Source organism: Chamaea fasciata, unplaced genomic scaffold (assembly GCF_029207755.1).
Source record: "Chamaea fasciata isolate MVZ Bird 193981 ecotype frontalis unplaced genomic scaffold, bChaFas1.0.hap1 SCAF_4, whole genome shotgun sequence".
NCBI lineage: Eukaryota > Metazoa > Chordata > Aves > Passeriformes > Sylviidae > Chamaea > Chamaea fasciata.
Genome location: NW_027094089.1, coordinates 76,672,323 through 76,695,307, shown reverse-complemented (window position 1 = coordinate 76,695,307; position 22,985 = coordinate 76,672,323). Strand labels below are relative to the sequence as shown.

At 57.1% G+C, this 22,985-nt stretch overlaps 1 protein-coding gene across 3 annotated transcripts in view; it reads right to left on the bottom strand.

The window, feature by feature from the left end:
• STARD8 (StAR related lipid transfer domain containing 8) overlaps window positions 1-21,881 on the bottom strand; it is a 43,008-nt gene extending 21,127 nt beyond the window's left edge. Inside the window, exons 1-2 of one of the 3 annotated variants that reach the window (XM_066182133.1) lie at window positions 21,703-21,829; window positions 19,395-19,428 (exon numbers count right to left, since the gene is read on the bottom strand). In XM_066182133.1, coding sequence (XP_066038230.1) covers window positions 19,395-19,428; window positions 21,703-21,747 — 79 coding nt within the window. In that variant the 5' untranslated portion in view covers window positions 21,748-21,829. Of the gene's footprint in view, window positions 1-14,730; window positions 14,836-19,394; window positions 19,429-21,702 lie in introns of those variants that run through there. The other 2 variants (XM_066182136.1, XM_066182137.1) reach the window with 2 other exon arrangements.
• Between the last annotated feature and the right edge of the window lie 1,104 nt (window positions 21,882-22,985).

Sequence of the window (22,985 nt, the reverse complement as noted above, 5' to 3'; positions counted from 1 at the left end):
AGGCCAAGGAGAAGCCCAGGGGTCAGCAGGCAGCAGGAAGCCCCAATTCCACACATCAACCGCTTGCACTAGGAAGCAGAGGCCAGTTACTGGCAGAGCAGCGCCTTTGGCAGGAACAGGCATGTTTGTTCCAGCTTCCCTTCCATGTGAAAGCCCCTCTGTAAGGAAAAGACTTGTCAGAGCAAGACTGGGGTTCTCTCATCTGGGCCCAACTGCACAATGGCCTCGCTGGTGCTCACAGCTGGATATGGTGAGGATGGGGCTGCTCATGGGTGACAGATCCCCTCCTGATGGCAGGCTGATGCCAGGGCTGGCAAAGGCTCCAACTTGTGTTCAGAGCTTCCCAGGGGTGATACTAAGGACACTTTGCCCTCAAGACAGTCATTTTGGAATAGCCACTGTGATCACACAGTGATGGGAAGAACCTCCCCAGCCAAACCCCCACTGCAGTAGCTGTGCAAAGGGAGGGAGCCATCCCCAGCAGTCAGGTCTGTGTCCTTCAGAACACTCTAAAACACCCATCTTTCCCCAAGCAAACATTCCTTTCCAGTCCCAGCAGTGTGCAGCAGTTGCCCCAGTGGTGTTTTCGAGGAAGCCTTTGCCTCAGCAAAGCTCTCCCCCAGTGCTGCTGGCTGATGTATTTGTGGTCAATCAATCAGCTCACACTCCTCTAAAACTCTGTCCATCTAATTTGATGACTAATTTTTGACTCACATGCGAGTATTCAGAAAGGAACCTAAAGCCCCAGCACACTTTAGCAACCTCAGGATCTTTGGGGACAAGCAACAGCCACCCCCAGCCCCATCCCAGACAGCCCATGCCTTGATTTGCCCAAAATCCCAGTCCCAGTGCCTGGACACGTGGCTGCTCAGCCAACACTGCCTTGTTGAGCCACAGTTGTGTGCACACAGCCAGCCATGCTCCACTGCCCTGCCTGGCACGTCACAGGTGACACTGACCCATGACCGCCACGCACAGGGACTCGCTGCTCTTCCCGCTGGCTGCTCACTGAGTGTTTCATTCCCACCTACCCACAGGACTGTGGAGTGTCACAAGGTCCCTGCATGCTGAGAGCACCGAGTAGGGCTGCAGGAGCTGATCTTTGCTCTCCTCGGTCTCCAGAGCATTCCCAGAGAGAGAGGTGGGATATGGCATCTCCTCCCCCTTCCACTGCAAAACACACCTGTGCCCATCCCCACCCAGGACCTTGGCAGAGCTGGAAATGAGCTGAAGGGAAGCAGTGCTGGAAAATCAGGGAAAGCACTGACAAAGCCACTGGTGCATCCCTCTGTGCCACGACGGGCTGAGGAGCCTGGCCAAGAAACACAAATGCTCAATAATCCATGGAACCCAGTCTTACACAACATCCTCCACGCTGCCAGGAGCCTTTCACAGCTCAGTCCCTGCTCAAGGAGCAGCACGAACCACCTGAGAGCAGGTAAATCCCAGGTGAAGCAGCTGGGCACGTGACTGGCTCTGCCAGCACAGCCAGAGAACAGCCCAAGAACAGCCAAGATCTCTGTGGGTGCTGGCAGTGAGGAGACACTGGGATCTCCAAGGATTTGAGTTCCATCCCGAGCCAGCAGGGAGCACTCAGGGGGGACGTGGCCCTGCCAAGAGAGATGTTCTTAACTCACAGAGTTTCTTTCTGTCCTCGGAGACCACTGATAAAATATCAGTGAACCTTATCAAATACCAATCACTGAGACTCCTGACCTTGCTATCTCTGCCTTCTCCAACCACTGTGGCCAAAGAAACAGAGACACAAAACTCAGGGTCCTTTCCCAGAACCCTGCCTGGGGGACCCCAGCCCAATCCTTAAAGCAAAAATTTACACCCAAAGCAGGGAGGGAACTGGGGCTGAGGTGGGGGTGGCCACAGGCCAGTGAAGTGAGTTTGCTCTGCTGAGAAGGGCAGGAAGGAAAAGCGTCAAACCACGAGCTCAGCCAAGGGTCCAGCACTGCTTCCTGCCACAGTTCTGCAGAACTTCATTAATGAGCCAACAGCTGCAGCTCCCCAACCCATAACAGCGTTCACAGAAACAAAAAATTAATTAAAAAACAATCCCTGCTGCTTAAGCAGGTGGGAAGGCTGTGGAGAGCAGGCAAAGAGAGGCACCCTCACAGTGTGGCTGCAGCATGGTGGCCGTGCCTGAGCTCCAGGGACAGCGTGATCCCCGCCACAGCTTCCTCAGTCAGAGGAAGAGATTTGGGCACACCCAGCTCCTCTCAAGGCAGGCTCTGCCAGTGGAGAAGGATGATCCACCCAAAACTCACCGGGTCCCAGCCTGCTCCTGCTGCACCTCCCTGTGCCCGGGATCCTGCAGCTACCCAGAGCCAGCCGGAGCCACAGCTCCGGACACTCATCCAAGGTCAGGCTGGCAGTGGCCACGTGCCCAGGGGGAAAGCGAGGCACAAAACTGCAGCTCACCCACAAACTCTGACTGTTACCACTTCTTCAATCCCTTACCACATTCCACTCCACCACAGGGATCGTAGAATCACAGAATTTTGGACCTACAGGATGGTTTAACTTGGGAGGGACCTTTCGGCTTATCCAGTTCCAACCCCTGCCATAGGCAGGGACACCTTCCACCAGACCAGGTTACTCCAAACCTCATCCAGCCTGGTCTTCAACACTCCCAGGGATAGGGCAGCCAGCTCCTCTGGGCAACCTGTGCCAGGGCCTCACCACCCTCAGAGGAAAACATTTCTTCTCAGTGTCTCAGCAGTACCTGAGGGTCACCTCTGAACCCCCTCTTTGCATTTCAACACTAAAAAAAAAAAAAAATTAGAATTAAAAATGTGTGCTGCTTCTTTTGTGCTGAGAACTGTCCTCACCACGACAACCAGCACCACCTCATTTTATTTACCTTCTCTTCCCTCCTTCCTGCCATGCAGACACCATCCGTCAGATCAGTGCTACCTCTGGCCTTGCACACAACCCCAGTTTGCAGGTGATGTTTGCAGCCAACCGAGCCGGCACCCTGCCAGCTCACGGCCTTTAACCTGAGGCAGCCCCAGGAAGCCCCCCAGGTGCTTTCAGAGGCTGCCTGCAGAGCACCAGTGCTCCCAGTCCAGCCATTCCATGCTGGGACCACCACTCCTCCGGCTGCCAGAGCGGAGCGACACCCCAGCGCTGCCGGGGCCAGGAGCCAAGGCAAAACAATGGGAACCATTTACAGGGCAGGAAGCTGCATCTGCTGGATGAAACGCTATCTTCAAACAAGACGTGTTTGGATAACTCCAGTTTCATAACTTGCCTCTTCCGATGTTAGGAAATCACGGTAATAAAAAGAAAACAAAATGGGGGAGAAGAAATTTGGCACGGGGAACATCGGGGAGCAGCTCGAGCTGCCTGGGGAAGCCCAGCCTGTGGCATCGGGGTCTGTCTACAGCCCCTGCCCCAGGATCAAGGTCTGATCAAATATCCTCCGGGAAAGAGTTAAATCTGCACTACCGACCCCAGGGGCACAGTGAATGTTGATGATCTGGTGCATTACCACCTTGGCTTGTCTGACTTTTCAATGGCAATCAAAGCCGTCCTGGGGGAAGGAAGGCAGCCACACCAAGAACAGGGGGTTCAGCAGCTCTTATCTTCATCATCTTAAAGATAACGGGAGGGATGGCCTGAAACAGCCTGGACACCCCGTGGATGCCAGCTGAGCCTCATCACAGTGGCAGCAGCACTGTGGGGCACACCTGGGACCCCGCGGGACCCCGTTCCTCGCCCTGCTGTGACAGCCGGCCCGGCCCGCGCCTCCCGCAGCTGCCACCTCCACAATTCGGGACAAGGAGCCAAAAGCTGAGGTCACCCAGCTCGGCCGCGGACCCTCCCCAGCACCCACCTCCTTTCCCCACCCTCCCCTGGCCAAATATAAACTTGCTTACAGGAAATGCCTTAAAGAAAAGGCACCTCCCTGTGTCCCGAAGAATGCCCAGAAAATAAACTGTCTCTGGACATGAAGGAAATGGCTTTTTTTTTTTTTTTTAAATTACATTGCAAAGCAGCTTTAACCCCTTCGGCCCCTGCTGCAAATACAGCCCCTGTGTGCTTCAGGGAATCTTCAGGTGTCTGGAACTCTGAATTGGTGACGTGAGAGGAGCTTCTTGCCAGAGGCTATCTGTGGCATCGCCAGATCCTGAAAAAAATGCCACAAAATCCAGAATCTAAACATAAACTCTGTCTGGCAAGGAAAGCACGGGACCCTCGAAAGGAGCTCATAGCTGGGGACCCACTCTTGATTTCACAAAAAGCCCTGGCTCCATTCCCAGAGCCGTTGGGCAGAACGGGAACTTGCACAGCTGTTGGCATTGCTGGAGGTCCTGCAGTTCAGCCAGGGAGGGCAGGGGGCTGCACCTGTGCCCCCCTCCCCACCCAGAGCCTTTCTTCCAGGGCCCTGAGTGCAGTGTGTCAGTCACACCCCCCCCCCCGCCCCCGAGGGTGCCTCAGGGGTGTGCTGGGATCTCTGGCAGATGGAAATACGGCTCCCGAGTTTCCTGTGGAGGGCAGGGATGGGGTACCCCGGCGATGCAGCCCCCTGCAGCCCCCCCAGCCCAGCACTGCAGCTGCTCCAGCCCAGCAGGGACACACGTGGAGGCTTAGGAAGCACAAACACTGCCTTCACACCAATGTCCTGACACAAGGCACAAGAAAGCAAAAAGAGAAGAAATACAGGAAATCCAGGACGTGGAGAAGCAGCTGCCTCAAACAGTCAGTCAAGGACAGAGCAAATCCAACAGCCCTGTGTGGAGAGGAGAGAGCTCACTCTCCCCAGGCCCTCCACCACGGGACAGCACAAGAAATAAAACAATAAATAAGCTCAGTGCCAGGATCTGGCAGTGTTCCCGTGCGTTCACAGGTCACAGCCACACAGAAGGTGATTCCATTCTCTCTGCACAACAGAGGACACCAAAGCAGGAGCAAGGCCAAGGGCACAGCCAAAGCACTCCCTGTGTGACCAGCCCCTCAGCACCCCCCTGAACGTCCCCTTAATAACCAGGCACTTGAGGCTTTCAGCCTCAGACACACTGTGTGGTTTGATCCAATTCAGCTGCTGCTGCAAAATGCCTCCAGTGCCTGCTGTGGTCTGGAATTTCTCAGTGCAGCAGTGGTGCTGGAAGAGCTGGTGGAGGTGTGAGGCCAGGCGTGGGAAAGGGAAGCGTGGGGTCAGCTGCCACTTGGCTGGGAAGTGAATGTCTGTCCAGAGCAGCAGCCAGGACTCAGGGTTCAGCATGAGATCACCTGCCTGGAGAAGAGAGGCAATTTCTGTCTTGTCCCTCATTTTGTGTTTTGTGTATGTCCATTATTTTTAGCTGGGGGAGAACCACTGCTTCCTGCATCCTTGCTGCTCCCAAGAAAGCAGCACCACAGCTCCCAGAATCTCACCCCAGGAGAAATCAGACACAGTCCATGTGTGGCTCCGAGTGTGTCTCTGTCCAGGAGGCTCATGCCAGTGGCTCTCGCCACGCAACAGCCATCCTAGGATTTGCTTAGGAAGGTGTCCAGAGGCCATGGGGCAACCCTCTGCCTGGAAAAATAGAGCTGGAACACCAGCCTTGGCTGCCCAGACATCCTGCTCTTCCCCAATGATGAAATGAGGTCAAGTGTACTCTGAGTCATCACTCTGGTGACATCCCACAGCCCTGTGACACCTCTGCTCACCCCTGCCCAGGGTCAGTTCCAGTTTCAGCAAGAGGAGCAGAGGGAACCAGCCACCAGCCAACCCTCTCAAACCCCACAGAACAACCCCCTGCCTGCAGCCTCAGAACCATTCCTGCCCCCAGCCTGGCCCACTGCCCCAGCCCAGCCTCCAGCACTGGCAATAAAACCTCGTCCTCTTTGCTCCTTTTCCTTTTTTCTTCCTTTTTCCTTTAAACGCCAGCTTTCTTGTCCTCCCAACCTGTAGGGCAGAAAATCCCTCAGTTCACCCCAGCTGGGGCACACAGGACCCCTCGGGTTCAGCACCAGGACACCCTGGCAGAAGCTGCCAGCTCCTGTTCTCACTTAAGCAATGGGACCAAGCCTCGGCTGCAGCACCCCTAGAAATCCAGATGTTCATCCCAGGACCACTCTAGAAGCCAGGTGTCCCATTCATCCTGACCACCCCACTAGCCTTGTCTCCCCTGTAGACCCCCAGGCTTTGACACTGCACCCCTGCTGGGATTCCCTGTGCCTCCAGTGCAATGGGATAAGAGCTGGCTGAGCCCCTGGGCTGTTAAAGTTGTTCCCAGCACCGGCCGTTAACGTTTGCTCTGCCTGTAACTGGCACGGGGTGACAAGTGCCCCGTGGTGATAAGGGCTCTGCAAACAGCCAGGCCAGAGCCCACGTGGCACGGGGACCTGTCAATGATTAACCCAGCAGCCGCAGGAGACAGCAGCAGGCTGGGGACACGGCCACCCATGGGTGTCACAGCACCCAGAAGCGGGGGACACATGGGGACCCACTAGGAGCCACATCCCATGGGATCGGGGTCACACCTGCATCATCAGGCAGAGGGTGATGAGCATGGAATGGGGCAGAGTGAGGCCAGCACAGCTCCACACTGACAACGACCCTCATGCCGAACATGCAGGTAACACACCCAATGAATCAGAAAACAAACAGCAAAAATCCAGAAGCCATCACCTTCCGGCGCCAGAAAAGTATCCACTTACTGGAAATGTAGGGACAGACCCTGTTTCTTTAAATCCCCATGCCCAGCCCCGCAGCCTGGAAAGGTTCACATGTTCCCTAGGTGCCTCTCCAAATGGCAGGAACCATAGCAGCTCAATCATTAACCCTGAGGAGACCCCCGGCCTCGCTGGAATGTGCCGCCACTGCCAGTCCCCTCCGGAGCTCTGCTCAAAGGTTCACAGGCGCTCCTCTGCCCTGGCCACCAGCCCCTGGAGGCTCCAGCTGCTTTCCAGAACAGCTTCCCTCCAGTGCTAAATCCCCCCAAACGCCTCTGTCACACGTCCCAGCAGGGCTGGAACGCCACGTGCAAGAAGAGAAGTTGAGAAATAAGAAACTCCAAGTTCCAAGGAGACATTCCCATGCTCAGTTCATCTGTGACATGGTTTGGAGAGCTGTTACTTCCCGTGGCTCCTCTTGCCTTGGAGTACATTGCTCCTGCAGCAGGACCAGTGTGGGCACGGAATGGGATGGGAAGACTGGCAGAGCAATGGCATCCCAGCTTTTACAGCCCCCACGCCACTTCTGAAATTTTTTACGTGCACAAAAATAGCTCAGCTTTCATGTCTGGGCTCTGGTAATCCTTGTCACCAAATCCAATGGGCAGAAGGGATGGAACAACATCTCTGCTATGGGGCTGGGGGGAGGAAAGGAGACCCCCGTGTTAGGGGATGCTCTGCTGGGCCAGGGAGATGAGCCCTGGCACAGGGCAGGAGTCCCACGCCACCGCAGGACCCCCCAGCTCCCCATGCATCAGGGCCACAGTGACCACTCCAAAGGCATTCCCTTCCCGGCAGCCCCGATGCCAGCACACTGCCTGAATTTGAGGATTAAACCACCACAGACACCATATGCAAAAGCCCTTCCAAAGCCACACTTAGGGCAAAGGTAAATCCCAAACCCCTGCAACAGGCAAACTGTCTCAGGCTTTTCATGGGGTGATCACTTGAAGGAAGGAGACTTCGTTCTCCTCTCTACTGGCAGCGATTTACCCTCGGCGCCGCCTGCACCCTACAGTGCCAGCCAACTTCCCAGCTTGGTCCCTCTGCCCAAAGTCATGCAGCAACCTCAGCATGCCCTCAGGGAAAGGGCGACCTTTCGCTCCCCCACTCACTTCAATTGACTTTGAGAACCTTCAAATCTTTTTGAAATTAGTACAAAACCAAAGGGAAGTACTGACGTGCCCTTGGGCACAACCACATTTTGTTCTCTTACGAAACTGAACCGCTGGCAGCCTGTCCTGTGAACACACACTGGGGCTTGGGCATTGGAGGCAATGCAGACAAGGAATGCTCAGCGGAAGCACGGCTGGATTTATGCAGTCAGTCTTTTAACAGAAAAGGATTTCTTGGAGGAAGTGTGAGCACACGGCATGAATGTGAGCTGCCCCTCAGAAGGAGGTTTGATACCTGCTCTGTGCTGGGACTTTGTGTTTTGTCACACACGGAAAATACTGACAAGCTCTCAGGATAAGGGTGGGAGCTGATTTTTCCCCCACAAGAATGGAGGGAGACTGATAGGATGCAAGCTGATCCATGCCCCCTGCTCCTGTAGGCACACGCGTGCCGAGAGCAGCAAGGGGCGGCTGCACAGGCACCTCCTCAGCTGGGCTTTGGTGAGAATGCAAACAGAAAAAGGCACAGCCATTGATAACAGTTCACGTACACAAGTGAAAAGAGCGTGGATTTCTGCCAAAAATTCACGATATGCACTCCAACACCCAAGAGCTGGATGTACAAAGGTCTTTAAGTAGAAGAGGCTCTACAGCCCTCGGCACATGGAGCATTTTAGAACACAAACCACAAATCCAAACGCACAAAGAGCTGGTGTTTGAGCTCGGCACGATCAAAGAGCCCCTGAGGAAGCAGCCTCTCACCTTGGCAGCACGCTTCTCCAGAGCACGGCTGGGTCACAATGTGATAAATGACACACGAACGGCAAACCCACCCGTCCTTACCAACGACAAAAGGCTCCAAATGAGCTTCAACATGAGCCCATGGCATTGAAAGCCAGGACACAGAGCCCAGCCTCCTCCCCTGCAGCGAGAGGGCCTGATCTGGAGTCTCCTGAGATCAGCACAGTTTCTCCAAGAACTCACTGACTGAATCAAATGGCAAATTCGTGTTTTCCCAGCAGCCAAGTTACTTGCACTAATCCCAGGTAGAGGAGGTGAGGAGGAGCCCTGGGAAAACTCAGGTGGCCCAAACCAACATCCCTCCTGAATCCTGCCAGCAGTGTGCAGGTCAGCATGGCCGAGCCGGGAGCTGAACATGCCAAACCCGAACCTGGCTGCTCCAAAGGCAGCAGAAGATTCACACCCCACACACTGCCCTGACTGACTCAGCCCGGCAATGACAGAGGGGGATCCAGTTAACTGCACGAGGCTGTCAGGAGCTGCGTTCCAGCTCCAAGCTTCTCATCCTCCCCGGCTGCAGCAACAACCACCTCATCCAGGCACCATGTCTGTCCCGACATGGTCACCGGTGGCAGAGCACACACATCCCACCTGGCGGCATTCTGGTGCTGCTGGAGGCAGAGGGACTGAGCAGCATTCTCTGGAGCCACAGGTGAACCACAGAACCTCATTCTGGGTTAGAAAAGTCCGCTGAGACCACCGAGCCCAGCTGTTCCCCCAGCACTGCCAAGGCCACCACTAACCCACGTCCCCAAGTACCACAGCTGCACAGCTATCAAATCCCTACAGGTACAGTGACTCCACCACTATCTTGGGCAGCCTGTGCCAGGGCTGGACAGTCCTTTCAGGGCAGAAATTGTTCCTAATATCCAACTAAACCTCCCCGGCACAATTTGCAGCCACTGTATCTCTCTGTCACCTCCTGTCTACTTACTCCATTACACACAGAGCTGCAAGCGATTTCAGGAAGGGATTCTGCCATGCGTGTGCAAAATTCGGACCACAGCCCAGCCCGAGCCAAGGAGCAAAGACAGCAGATTGCTGGGTGCTTTCTCCCAAAACCCACCCCCTTCTCTGCACTCACTCCCCGCACCCAAACCATAGGTTCCCGATTTACCTTCAGGCTATGCCCCGTCCAGCCGCGCTCTCGGGGGACCTGTCAGAGGACTGGGAGGAGAGAGAGGTCTGGAGGAGGATGGAGGGCGCAGAGGGGGACCCCTGGTGCCCGGGCCAGCGGGCAGCCTCGGGCAGTGCCAGCCGGGGCTCCGGCTGTTGTCGGTGTGAGCGCGGCCGCGGCAGGTGCGGGGCTGCGCTCGGGGGCCGCTGGGATCCGCCCTCCCCCCTCGGGATCCGCCTCCCCCTCCCCAGCACCGCCCGCCCCGCGATCCGCCCGCCGCCCCCGGGACCGCCCCGCGCCCGCCGCCCCCGGCCCTGCGCTGGAGGTGCGGCGGCTCCCCGGTGCCACATCGGCCGCTGCCGGGGAACGGGCTGCCGCGACAGAGGGGGGACATGGGGATGCTCCGAGGGCTGGAACCCCTCTGCCATGGAGCCAGGCTGGGACAGAGCTGGGGGTGTTCACCTGGAGAAGGCTCCAGGTAGACCTCAGAGCCCCTTCCAGGGCCTAAAGGTGCTCCAAGAGAGCTTGGGACAAGGGATGGAGGGACAAAACAAGTGGGAATGACTTCTCACTGAAAAAGAGAAGGGTTAGGTGGGATATCGGGGTGAAATTCTTCCCTGTGAGGGTGGGGAGGCCCTGGTACAGGGTGCCCAGAGAAGCTGTGGCTGCCCCATCCCTGGAAGTGTCTAAGGCCAGGTTGGATGGGGCTTGGAGCAAGCTGGGATAGTGGGAGTTGTTCCTCCACAGCAGAGGCTGGAATGAGATGAACTTTAAGGATCCTTCCCACCCAAACCATTCTGTGGTCCTGTGTCACATGTGAAACCAAACCCAGTGGAACCCCAAACCCCATCCATGTCCCGCACTGCCCCAGGCCCCCATGCCCCCCTCCAGCTCAGCCATCCCACTCCCTCCACTCCCAGACTGGCAGCAGCAACTGCAGGGCCTGGCCTGGGCCGTGGGACTCAGGATGGGGACACCAACAGCTGCCACCTCCCTGCAGGGCTGAGCACCCACAGGGATCCCTCAGGCTGCTCCCCCCACAAAGAGGCGCCCCAGGACAATGTCTGGACACACCTGGCTGTCCCCAGCTCTCCCTGTCCATCAGACTCAGCAGATGGAACAGCTGGGGTGGAAGACACAGTGAGGCATTTAGAGGAGCAGCAGGGCTGCTTGCAGGGTCTCGTGTCCCCAAAAATCCCCTTGCACTGCTCTGTAGTTACTATTTGAACAGCACAGGATGAGGAGGACCTTCTTCACGGCACAGCCCGGCTCTGGACCACACACTCCTGTCACACCAGACGGGCACAGCCACAGGTGATTTGCAAGAGGGAAAAACAGTGCTTAAAATTAACTTGAAGACAGAATTTTTTGCAACCAATGAGAGATGAAGGGGCTGGAGGTCAGGAAGCACCAGCCCGAGCATGGAGGAAGAGGCAGAAGAGGCAGAGGGTGAGATTGAGGCAGGGAGCAATCTGGGGTGGCATGACCAGAAAAGGAGGAGAGAGACCAGGTAAGTTGCAGGGATGCCAGAAACCAGCTTTCCTCTGGAAATCACTGCTTGGAGGGATGCCCAAGCTCCCAAAATGAGAGAATCAAGTTAAAAAACAGGATTTTTTTTCCCATTGTTTTCACAGTCTGAGAGGCGCATCTCCTTCCTTCCTTCCCAAGCTCCTGACTCTCCTCTCACCAACCTCCCTCCTGCCTCTGCCCAGCCGCAGCCCCCCCTGCCCTGGCTCTCACCACGGAGGGAAGGTTCTCCAGCACAGGCTGCTCAATGCGGCTCTTGTTGGCTACAAAGTCCTCCCGCAGCTTTGTGCGTGAGAGCCCCTCCCCAGCTGGACCCAAGGGGCGGGCAGGGGGTGGCAGGGGGGTGACAGCAGGCAGCTGGTGCCCCCCCGCGGGCTTAACCCCAGCGAAGGGAGCAGCTGTTGATCTGGGGGGATCACTGGAAGGTCATTTAAGTGAGGAGTGAAGGGCTGTGAGCCCCCGCGGGCAGAGGAGGGGTCAGGGGGATCCACGTGTCGGGACCCAGCCGAGTCTTGACCCCCACAAGTCCCAACCCCGCCAGAGTGCAGCTCCCCGGCTCATGGGGAGAGAAGAAAAAGGGACAGAGAGCGAGCAAAGCCTCTGGAAACACGCCCAGGGTGCAGAGCCTGGGCGTGCTGACTGACCCCCAAAACCAGCACACCAAGGGATGGTTTTTTCACCCGGGTGGTCCCAGCACGGTGACGGCCACTGGAAAAGCGGTGGGCTCAGAGGTTTCAGGCGTTTCTCCGCTCGTTCCTTGCGTGAAGCAGGAACAAGGGAGGGCGTGGAGGCAGAGAGCAGGAGGTCTGGCGGAGATGCTGAGCTGGAAAGAGGCGGCGGCGGGGGCAGCGGGGGGCGGCCGCTGCCAGCGGGGCCCGGGGCTATCCTTGCACGGCCCCGCGGGACACGGCTCCCTCTGCTGCCCCTGGCACAGGAAACCCCAAGGAAGAGTCACAGCAAGGAAACGGCAGAGAGGGACAAAAAACTACCCTGAGTCCGCGGGAAAAACACCTTTGCTCCAGCTGGGACCCCCCCGCAGAAGGGGAACCCACGCACCCCCGGCGGCCACATCCTGTACCAGCACGCCACGGCCTTTTCACTGCTGCTCTTTTCCAACAGCCCGAATAAACGCGGGGGGGAAAAAAAGGTTACAGTTTTCTTTCAGGTATATAAATACAAACAGAGCCCAGAAAGTCACCCATGGGGTCTGGGGATGGGGCGATGGGGTCTGGGGCATGTGTGTCAACCCAGCTGCCAGAGGACTCCTGCTCTGCTAATGCATTATCCATGGCTCCTATTTTTCCACTGCTATGGGTGAGGAACAGGAGGAACTCGTGGTATTTTCACAAGAAGGGTGTCACTCGCTGGCAGAGCTGGCCCAGCCTGTACTGGCACCCTTGCCCACCCTGGGATGCCCCATTTATCTCTGTCCAGCCACCCTAGTGCAGAACACTTGTTGGCTTTTCCCAATCCCCCGCCCCTAAAGGCAGAACCCTGGTGCCACTGCAGCCCTTCCAACCACGGGGTACCCAGAAAATCCCACAAGGAGCCCCAGGCCCACAGGGCATCCCCAACACCCCTAAGAACAGTGAATCTGCAGCACAGAGAGCCCAGAAACCACCTTTGCCCCATTCACTTGGAGCTTCCAGGACCACAGGGATGTTTCAGCCTCTGGCCTCAGCACTGAGCCTCACACCAGCAGGAAGTGAGCAAACCAGCTCCAGCCAAGAGGAGGAGGATGGCTTCAACGTCCTTCATGAGAGGAAAATCAGGGGAAGGAGGCCGACTGGCAGACCCGAAATGGCAGCTGGAGCCATGTTGCCAGCTGCATGAACACAGCAGGCGGGATCTCACCAGTGCTGAATTCCCCGGCTTCCAAAGGAGGAGGGCGAGAGGGAGGAAAAGAGAAGCTCAGAGACACACACAACAGCATCATTCATGGGAGCTGGGTTTGTGCAACAAGGGTCCTGTGTCTGGCTCAGAGCTCCGGGCAATTAAAACAGCAGCCACAGATCTAGGAGAAACAGCAGGAATTTATCCGAGGAATCTGGATTATGTGGCCACTGCTGAAGCAGAGCAGAAAGCCCCCAGCTCCTGGAAGGAAAAATGCTGGCAAGTGATGAGCAACCAGCTCCATTATCCAACTGTTCCTGCCTCACCCACCCGAGTCAGAGCCTCCTCTCATCACAACGGTGGTGAGGGGGATTACTGCTGCTGGCCCTGCTTCCAGACAGTCCCACCAAGGGGAGGGTGAGGACCCCGGTCCCCAGCCGACATGTGGACCTGGCTGCAGCAGGCAGGGAAACAAGGGGCTCAGTGCTGCAGGGCTGCTCGGGGAACACAGGACAAGCCAAGCAGTCTGTGGTCCCAAAGATAAGGGCGGCACTTTGCAAGTCTAAGAATGTGGTTTTTCATTCTGGCCCATCCTCGGAAGCACCCACAGGGTTACCAGCACATGTGAAAAGAGACAGGATGTGGAGCAATCTCATGAAAATCTTCCTGGCAGGGCTGGCTCCTGGGACCAACCACAGACCCTCCGGGAGACCCCACAGAGGATCTGTGCTCCCTGCTCTCATGTGGATGATCCCAAAACAATCTGTCCCCTGCAGAGATTTTGTCCCCTGATCCACGGGGCCAACAGCCCTTGGCTGCAACTTGCCCCGTGTGCCAGCACTGAGCTGGGCAACATCACTGGCACGGGGTCCAGCAGTGGGAGATCTTTAGAGAACTCCACTTCCCCCTCGCCTACAACAAATTAAGCCTATTTTCTCATCCCTGGGGAATAGCCCCTGTCCAATCAGCGTGTTTTGGGCCATTCCTGAAGGGATCATTTATCAACAGAAAGAAGGAGTCGCCAGGTGTGAGGTGGAATTGTTCACTAAGCATCACCGCCAATGGAGAAACCAGCCAGCAGCAGCTCCTCCTTCACACAACCCAAAATAAATGGCTTGCAAGATCATTACCCACACCCTGTTATCACAGGCATCTTTACAAGCCACATCAAACCAGTTTTAGCACTGGAGTTCCAAATGAACAAAAACTCCTTAAGCATTTTCACAGCCTTGACAAGATGACTGATACAAGCATCATTAAAACACTATCAAATACAAAATAATGCCCTTTCTTTGATGAAAAGTGGAAGTTATTTTCACCTGACCGACCCTCGGGCGGATGATCTCCTTTACCAGTCGGCTCAGAACAGCACCCCCAGTTGGCTTTGGGACCGGAATCACTCAGACATGACAGACAGCCGGGCACGGCCCAGAACACCACCAAAACCGCTCGCGTTTGGAAAGAAAGCAGAGCCCGAGCCTCTCAGTCGCGTCCCCGTCCTTTGCATCCACCGCACTGACACGCACGGAGCCCACCCTGCGCCGGCCCCGTCCCTCGCCTCGCCGCGCAGCAAACGCGGCGTCCCCGCTCTCGGCGCTGCCCCGCACCGGGCTGCTCGCAGCTCCCGCACCGGGCTGGCCCCGCAGCCCCGGGCCCCGCACTCACCTGCCCGCCCGCGCCGTCCCCCCGCGCACGGAGCCGCGGCCGCGGCGCGGCGGAGCCGCAGCCCCAGGGAGCGCCCGGAGCCCCGGCGCGGAGCCGCGACCCCGGCCCCGTCCCGGAGACCCATCGCTGCTCCGGCGGGACGGGCGAGAGCGGCGGCTCCTCCCCCGCCGGGATGCCGGCACGGGATCGGGGCCACTCCCGGGGAACGCCCGCTCTCCTTCCGCCCGTTCCCCGCAGCCCCCGCGGAGCCTCCCCGGCCGCGCCTCCGGCCGAGGAAGCCGCTCGCGCTGGGGGATGCTCCCGCCCGCTCCCCGCGCCGCGTCCTGCAGCATCCCCGGGACCCCGCTCAGCCCCTTCCCCCAGGGTCGGGCATCACGAGGGGCCAAGGTGAAGGTGATGCTTAGCCACGTGTTCCACCTGCATCCTCCCAAAACTGAGTCACCCCCGCTCCGGTGCCACCCCGCGCCTGGGCGCGCTCGCTGCCGCCTCCGCTCGCGGGGGCGGGCGGATGTTCAAAGCCCTGCGGACGCGCCGGGCAGGACTCAGGGGCTCTTCATTAAGAGGAGAAGAAATTAACGTGATCGGACTGGCCTGCCAACGCCTCACACTGCTTTTTCCCCCGTCTGACCTCTCGGGCTTTGAAAACAAACTCCCGTGAGCATCACAGAGCCCCAGGAGGCTCCCACAGTCCCATGCCTGCTCCTTTTGCACCAGCTTTGCCCAGAAGGACAGAGGGGCTACTTCAGGCACACGATTACCATCCTGTGCATGTTAAGGCAGTTTGCATGTCAAAGTGCTGACCAAAGAAAAACCATTGCCCAGCCAAACCTTTCTGCCAGTTTTCAGTGTATGTTCTCATAATAATTTCAGGGAAATGACCACACTCGGAACTTCCCTGTCAATCCTTTCAGTCTCATGCAAACCACCAGAGGATGCAAAAAGAAATGTACTTTCCTGCCTGCAGTTACTTTCCAGTCAGCCTCAATCAGTCCTTGCTGCCATGAGAAAAACTTGGCAACACTCCGGGCATGAGGTGGCTAAAGGGGCCTTTTCCCAGCTCATTCCCTGTACTTCCCACGTCCTCTGAAGCTCACCAACACAGAAAAACCTTCTCTCTAACCCAGGCTCTTCCTTTCTGGCCTTCAAAGAAAATCCCCCAACCTGTGAGCAGATCCTGCTGTCCAGAGGGGGGGAATCTGTATTTTGTTAGCTACAGGAAATGGGAAAACTTCCAGCCCTGGAATTAAAGCCCAGAAGGAAGGAGCTGAGCTGGGGGAGGGGTCTCTGTCACTGCTGCAGTCATCAGGGGGTCAGAGCTACACAGATTTTACAGGCAGAGGAACACAAGAATGAGAATTGGTGATTCACCAGCCAAGACTGAACCCAGGAGGGCAGGGAAGAGGAAGAGGAAGGAGCAGCACAGAATCCCCTCATCACATGTCCCACCAAAACCACAGATAATCACATTCAGTTCAGCTTTTCTACTTCCCACCTCTCTCACCCACACCCAACCCCATGACTGCCTTTTCCACCATGTAAGAGCAGCAGTTTCTCAACGAGTTCCAGAAGTGCCCAGAATGGGTTCCTGCTGCCACATCCAGCATCCCACTCACTCCATGGGGCCCCTCTGATCTCCCTGGCTCTGATGCCACAGCCAGAGCGTGGCCCCAGTGCCAAGAGCAGCAGCACTGGTCCCTGCATGCCCACACATCCTAGGACAGCCCCCTGCCAGCCCCCGGCCCCTCTCTCTTCCAAAACATTCAGACAATGATAAAACCAGATCCCGGGCCCTGCTTCTCTCCCAAACCCAGGGAATCACACGCATGGGCTCAGGTCAGGTGAGGAACAGGGGCCTCATGCCACAAACCCACCAAGTCAGTGCAGGAGATTTTTGTGCGGGGAGAGGAGAACAGCTCAGCTGTGACCACATATCAACAACAGCTAAATTTAGCAGGTTATTTTCGGTAATCCAGATGCTGGGTAAATACAACCTTATTATTTCATGCAGGGGCAAAAGTTCAGCCGAGTCCCTGGTGCTGCTTTTCCCTGTTAGTTCACCACATCCAGGCGCAGGAGCCCACCCTGAAATGCTGCAATGTCACCGCTGTCTGTTTGTGCTGGCAGGAACCACCAGCTCTGTCCCTGTCCTTTAGCAGCAAGAGGAGCCACTGCTCCATGACATGGGCAGAGCACCTCCTGATCCCTTTTGGAAGGGCCTGCTGCTGCTGTTGGAAGGAATTTATTCTGAGGATGCAGTTTTCAGGTGCATGGCCAGGCTGCAAGCCTTTCCTTTCTTCAAGCTTTTCCTTTCTGCTCAGTCCAGAACAATACATGGGAAGTGACTGCTGGAGAGGAAGCAGAGGGTTAGGAAATCCATGGAAACCCGACCCAGCTGGGATTGTTCCAGTGGTTTGGTTTGGGGCTGTTCAGGGGGCTCTGTGTCCCACCCAGCCGAGGGTGCTGCCCTAGAGGACTGCAGGGTGGGCCAGGGAGGGCTCTGCCGTGGGGCAGGGTGGCAGGAGGGAGAGTAGGGACACAGGAGTCCCCAGGTGCTCCACGGCTGAAGCATCACCTCTAGCAGACAGATGAAATCCACGTTGTTTTCCACCATCACTGCCGCAGGAGCTGCCGTGGCACACCCAGGTATTTTCGTGCTGGGGGAAGAAGCCATCCAGCTGGTGTTCAGGGAAGGGGATGTGGCAGCACAACCACAGTCCCAAAGAACAGGCCGGGAATGGGTCTGTCCACAACTGGAAAGCAGTTCAGGGAGTTTGCCGCGTGTGCTGGGAGAGCAGCAGTGCTGAAGAGGGAAAGTCAAGAGGCAAGCTCTGGGAACTCATGGAAGCGACACTTCGCCAAGAGCTACTTGGATAAACCAGAAACAACTTCACCCTGCCTCATGCCACCGTGTCGGGAGCTTGAGTCCTTGTGCCACCCATCCAAAGAGACTGAAAGTCATCAAAATAGAAGGAAATGGTGTCCCCCAAGCCCACAGCCTGAATGTCCCCTTTGTCTGGGCATCTTCTGGGGACAATGAGTGAAGAGGACAGCAGGCACCTGCCCTGGCCTCTTCCCAGTGGAGGGCATAACCCCCCTGCAGGCTTGCTCCCTGTCCAGTGTAATCCATGGGGAAGGGAGGACCTCAGCCTGCCCCAGGCACTGTGCTACTGCAGGCCACAGTGACACCAGGAGCCGCTACAGCCCTCATCACATCAAGTCACAGATGACAAATCCCACAGTGAGAAACTGTGCAGCTGCTCAGAACACGAGGCGCCTGCTCAGGACATGAGGCTCCTGCTCCTTCTGCCCCCAGAGCCCATGGCTGCCCAGCATCCCTCTAGCAGCCAGAGCTGGGACAGGGACATGTGACAGGCAGGTGTCAGCTGGGGTCATGTGAGTGTCATTGAGCCTTCACCAGGAGAGACCTGGATTCTACAGGCAGTTTTAACCAAGGGGAAAACACCTATGAATATTCTTTGCCCCAAAATCCCAGTCACAGCGTGATCCATAGGAGCCTTCCCTGCCCCTTCCCTTCCACAGGGCTCTTTAACTCTTTTTAACAAGCTCTTGACATTTATGTTCTTAATCTCTCCCGTGCAAGGGCCAGAGACCACCCAAGATACCTCAGGGGCTCTCTCACAAAGCACCTTTTGTTACCTAGTGCTCTCCTGTGCTCTGGGCTCTCACTGGCCAGACTCAGAGCTCATTTCACCCTTACATGCATGAGAACACAAGGCCTCTCAGTGCATCACCTTTTGGGCAGGGAACTACCCAGAGATCCCCAGGAATATCCCATGGGCTCCCTGCACGGTGGTCTTCCCTTTTCATGGTGCCAGGGCTCCAGCCAGCAGTGTGGGCATCCCCACTGTCCCTACCTCTGACAGCGGAGCCGCCATCCACAGGGCATATCCTGAGCCCTGTGCCTAAAGCTGTGGAGCCACCCTGGCTCCAGGTCCCTCCACTTCCAGGGCCACCAGAGCCAATGGCCATGGGCCACTCTGTGTAGGACGGGACAGGTTTGACTCTGGGGATGTCACTGCACAGAGACCCCCATGGCACCAACCAGTGGGATGATGAAAGGCGGGAGCTCTACCCCACAGCCACAGCCCCATCCCTGGTTCCTGATCCTGCTGGCACACACACCCTACCCCTACTCCTCCTCCTGCTCTCAGAGACCAACACTGACCTCCCCAGCACCCACGAACCCCTCATGGCAGGGCAGCCCAAACCCCAGCCTGTGCCCCACCTTGGCAGAGGTTTGATCAGGGCAGCAGCAGCCGTGCACAATCCTCATGGATCAGCCTGCAGCTGCACTGCGAGTCCCTGCTGCCTCACAGTCATGGCTGAGACACTCCAGTCACACAGAGCCGAGGGACTCTGAGCCAGGGGTGGCCTTCCTGCCCGTGGCACTGAGTGCCAAGGCTCTAGAGCTCCCCGTGGGAGCAGGATTACCTGCTCAGCACAAAGCTGCTCACCACAAAGGCAAGAGGACTTGAAAAGGAACCAAGGTCCCTTTGCAAATATAGTCTCTTGAAAATAACAGTTTTGGGGGAAAATCACACTGCTGGCAGAAGAATCCAGCAACAGGACAATCCTCTTCCCATGACCCCTGCTCACCCCACAGCAAGGGCATTCCTGCCCCAAAAATTATTGCTGTACCTTACCTGCATCTTTTTTATCTTCTAACAACGTGAATTTCTGTGAAAAGAAAGAAAGAAAGAAAAAAAAAATGGAAATAATTTTTTTAAAAATCATTCTGATTCTCACATTTGTGGAATGCTACCCCTTCACATATGGGCTTGGTCCCTGCTCCAGCTTCCCCTCTGCCCAGAGGTGACCTGAGACCAGCAATGCTGATCCAGTGCTGGGACCAGCAATGCTGCTCCAGCCACAGGACAAGCAGGGCCCTGGCAAAGGGTTCTCCCTACGGCATCAGCCCCACTGTTTGTTAAACACCATTGCCACTCCCAAGGGCCCTGAGCACTGGGCAAACATGGTGTGCCCAGCATGCACCCACCACCCCGGCTCCCAAGGGAAGCCACGAGAAATGGGATTCCCAGCAGCACAGCCTCAGCACCACTGGGGAGACAGCAGCAATTTGCTGGAGGAGCAGCAGAAGGTCCCCATTCCCAGTCCTGAGGTGAGCACAGAGCCCAGGATGCTCCTCAATCCCCCTCTGGGTGCAGAGGAGCCCCTCCAGTGCCACTGCCCCAGAGGTGCCAGCGGGATCACTGCAGGAATGCGCTGCACTGCTGAGCCGGACTTTCCCACGGACCCCCGGGACCCTTCTTCCTGCCGGGGCAGCAGGGCTGAGGATGACCCAGGGAAGACAGGCTTAACCATGTCCCTGCTGCTGTGCTTCCAGCAGCACCTCCTGCCCGAGGGGTGCCATCACCAGGGCTGGAGTCATCGCTGTGGCCTCACAGCATGTTCGTGTCCACAGGGGAGGTCACCCAGCTCCTCTGGATCCTTTGGCATTGCCCAGTCTGATCCCACGTCTTCCTTTTCCCATGAAATCTTCTACTAGCCACAGATCCACCTCGTTTAACCTGGAAAGTTTTAATCCCCCAGACAGAGCCCAGCACGTTTCTCCCCGTTTAAGAAATTCCTCAGCAAGGAAGGTGAGAATTCCTCGCCTGCTCATGGTGAGCAGCTGAGCAGTACTGGCATGGGGAAGAGAGCCAGTCCAGGCTGAAGCAGAAGCCTCAGCCCTACAGGAAGCCACTGGTGTCCACTGAAGGCAACCAGGAGGGGGGTGCCCTGGCAATCTGGGCTACCAGACCCCATGCTGGGCCAAAGAGAAGGGTTGAAGCCAGTGGACTGCTGGGTGCTTCCAAGGAGGTTGAAACCCATGGGCACCAGAGTCTGTGTCGGCCAGGCTGGAGCCATCCCAAGCTGCAGCTCTGCCAGTGGGGATGCAGAACCTGGTGTCCATGTCCGTGCCACCACCAGGATGATGGCAATGCCAACACAGAGCACACAGGGACAAGCAGGGTTAATGAGGACAGCTAAGCTCTCCAGAGACAGTGGGGACGAGACAGCAGGGACAAGACAGCCACTAATATTACCAATGAATTTCACAAATGTCATTTTTAGACTCAACTATTTTAAGCATTGCGCTGAAAGCCCGGGGGACAGTGTGCATTCCACATCCATTTCACCACAGCAGATCCACTCACCCAGCACAGCCCAGTGTACAGCACTGCCTGAAAAGTGGATTTTACCACTTTTCCCAATCTGAAACTCCCAAAAGTCACACTAACTATGACTCCACAATCTCCCCGGCTCACCTCCCACCACACTGCATAGGCTGGGACACAATGAACCAACAGTGCTCAGGAGCAGGCAGGGAAGAGCCGTTTGTTATTAAGGTGACAGATGAAGAATTAAACCCTAACGAAAAATCTCAGACGCCACGCTATGAGAACTGCTGCTGCAGAAAATGAAAAACTGGGGGCCCTTGGCTTCGCTGCTCCTTTTTCATCCTGCTCACAGCTGCCCTGACCCTCCACAGCCACACCACGGGTGACCTGAGCCTCTGGGTTTGGAAGGATGTCCTGGCCACACTATGAAAGCAGGCACGGCAAGACCCTCTTGGCACGTGCTGACCACCTCGGGGGCTGAGGGTGCAACAGACACACAGACACACGGACAAACAGACATAGAGACACATACAGAGCCCAGCACCGCGCTCCCCGGGCACAGCCCCTTGCCCCCCCCCCACCCAGGGCTGCCGCGGTTGGGACACGGTGACCCAGTAAAGGGCGAGCTTAGGGCACAGGGACCAGCGCACCTACGCATGGCCCAGCCAAAATTAAAACCTCTCACATGCACGTGGGGCTCGGACACCCCTCACAGCAGACGTCGACACCGTGAGCAAACCGTGCCCCGCCGGGGCCGCGGCCCCAGCGCCCCTTCCAGAGGCTTCTGGAGGGTGTCAGGGACGGGGACCGCGGGGCAGCGCTCCCTTACCTTGGCTCTTTTGAAGCAAGCCCAGAAGAAATCCAGCAATGGCATGATGTGCGGGCGGGGGCCCGGCAGACCCCCCTAGACCGCGGCGCTGCCCCCGGCGGCGGGGAGAGCCCCCCCCGGCACCCCCATGGCAGCGCTGCGGCGGCGGAGCCGGGCACAGCCCAGTGCGGGCAGCGGCGGCCGGCGCGGAGGGACGGAGGGAGGGAGGAGCAGGAGGCAGCGGCGGAGGCGGGACAGCATTCAAACCCTGCACCGTTACTCAGTTGGTTGGGAACGGGCTTTGGACGCGGTTGAAATTCCCTGAAGATTGCGAGTTTTAAACAGCTCCAGGTTTTCCTTCCTGCCTGGAACGCAACGAGCTGCTCCCCATTACCAGGCAGTGGGAAGGGGGCGAAGGGTGACTGGCACTCCAGAGAGTGGGCAGGGGGAGTTTGGCTGTCAAAGGCACATGTACGACGTTAGAAACCCAAACCCTGGATGGTTCAAATTGTCACTCTGGTCCTGCCCGAGCTGACTAGCAGCTCCCACACCCTCCTCTGCGAGGCACAAGGTGTACCCAGCCATGGTGCCAACCCTGGGTGCTCAGGTGCTGCTGGCCTCACCACGGGCACAGCAGGCATCCCTATCACAGAGCAGGGGCACCCAGCACCAGCAGGGGCACCCAGGGATCTCAGAAGGGCAAACAACACAGGGCAATCCCCTCCAGCCACCAAATACGGCTGAGCCCTTCACTCCAGCTACCCACAGCTCCTCATCTGCCTTCTGCAAACATCAGCTGTTCACAGGCACCACAATAAAAGGTCACATCACAAACATTTTTGCCAGTTCCTCAGTTGCAGCCCCCTGGGCCAGCATTCTTCCTGCAGGCACATAAAAACACCCCACAAATTGGTGATTTGTGTCAGTCGTTTGGAAAAAGCAAGGGCAAGCAGATCCACAGCGATGCCTGGGCTCAGCCCTGCTCCCACAGGACCACTGGTGGCTGTCACCCACCCTGGACTGGCATCAGGCTCTCCAGTGGCATCGCTCCTGCCCACTGCCCATCTCGGTCTGGGGTCAGCTCCACTCCAATGGGACCTGCGGGTGGGAACACGAGCCAGAGCACAGTGGTTCTGCTCAGGATGTGACATGGCTCTACCCAACCCCCAGCAGCTGGTCCCTGTGGCAGCTGTGTCCAGTGCCATGTATCAGACAGGGCAGGCCAGGACAGGATGCTGGGGCCCCAGGGCATAAGGACAAGGGGGATAAGGCAAGAACAAAAAGCATGGAAGGCCATGGCACAG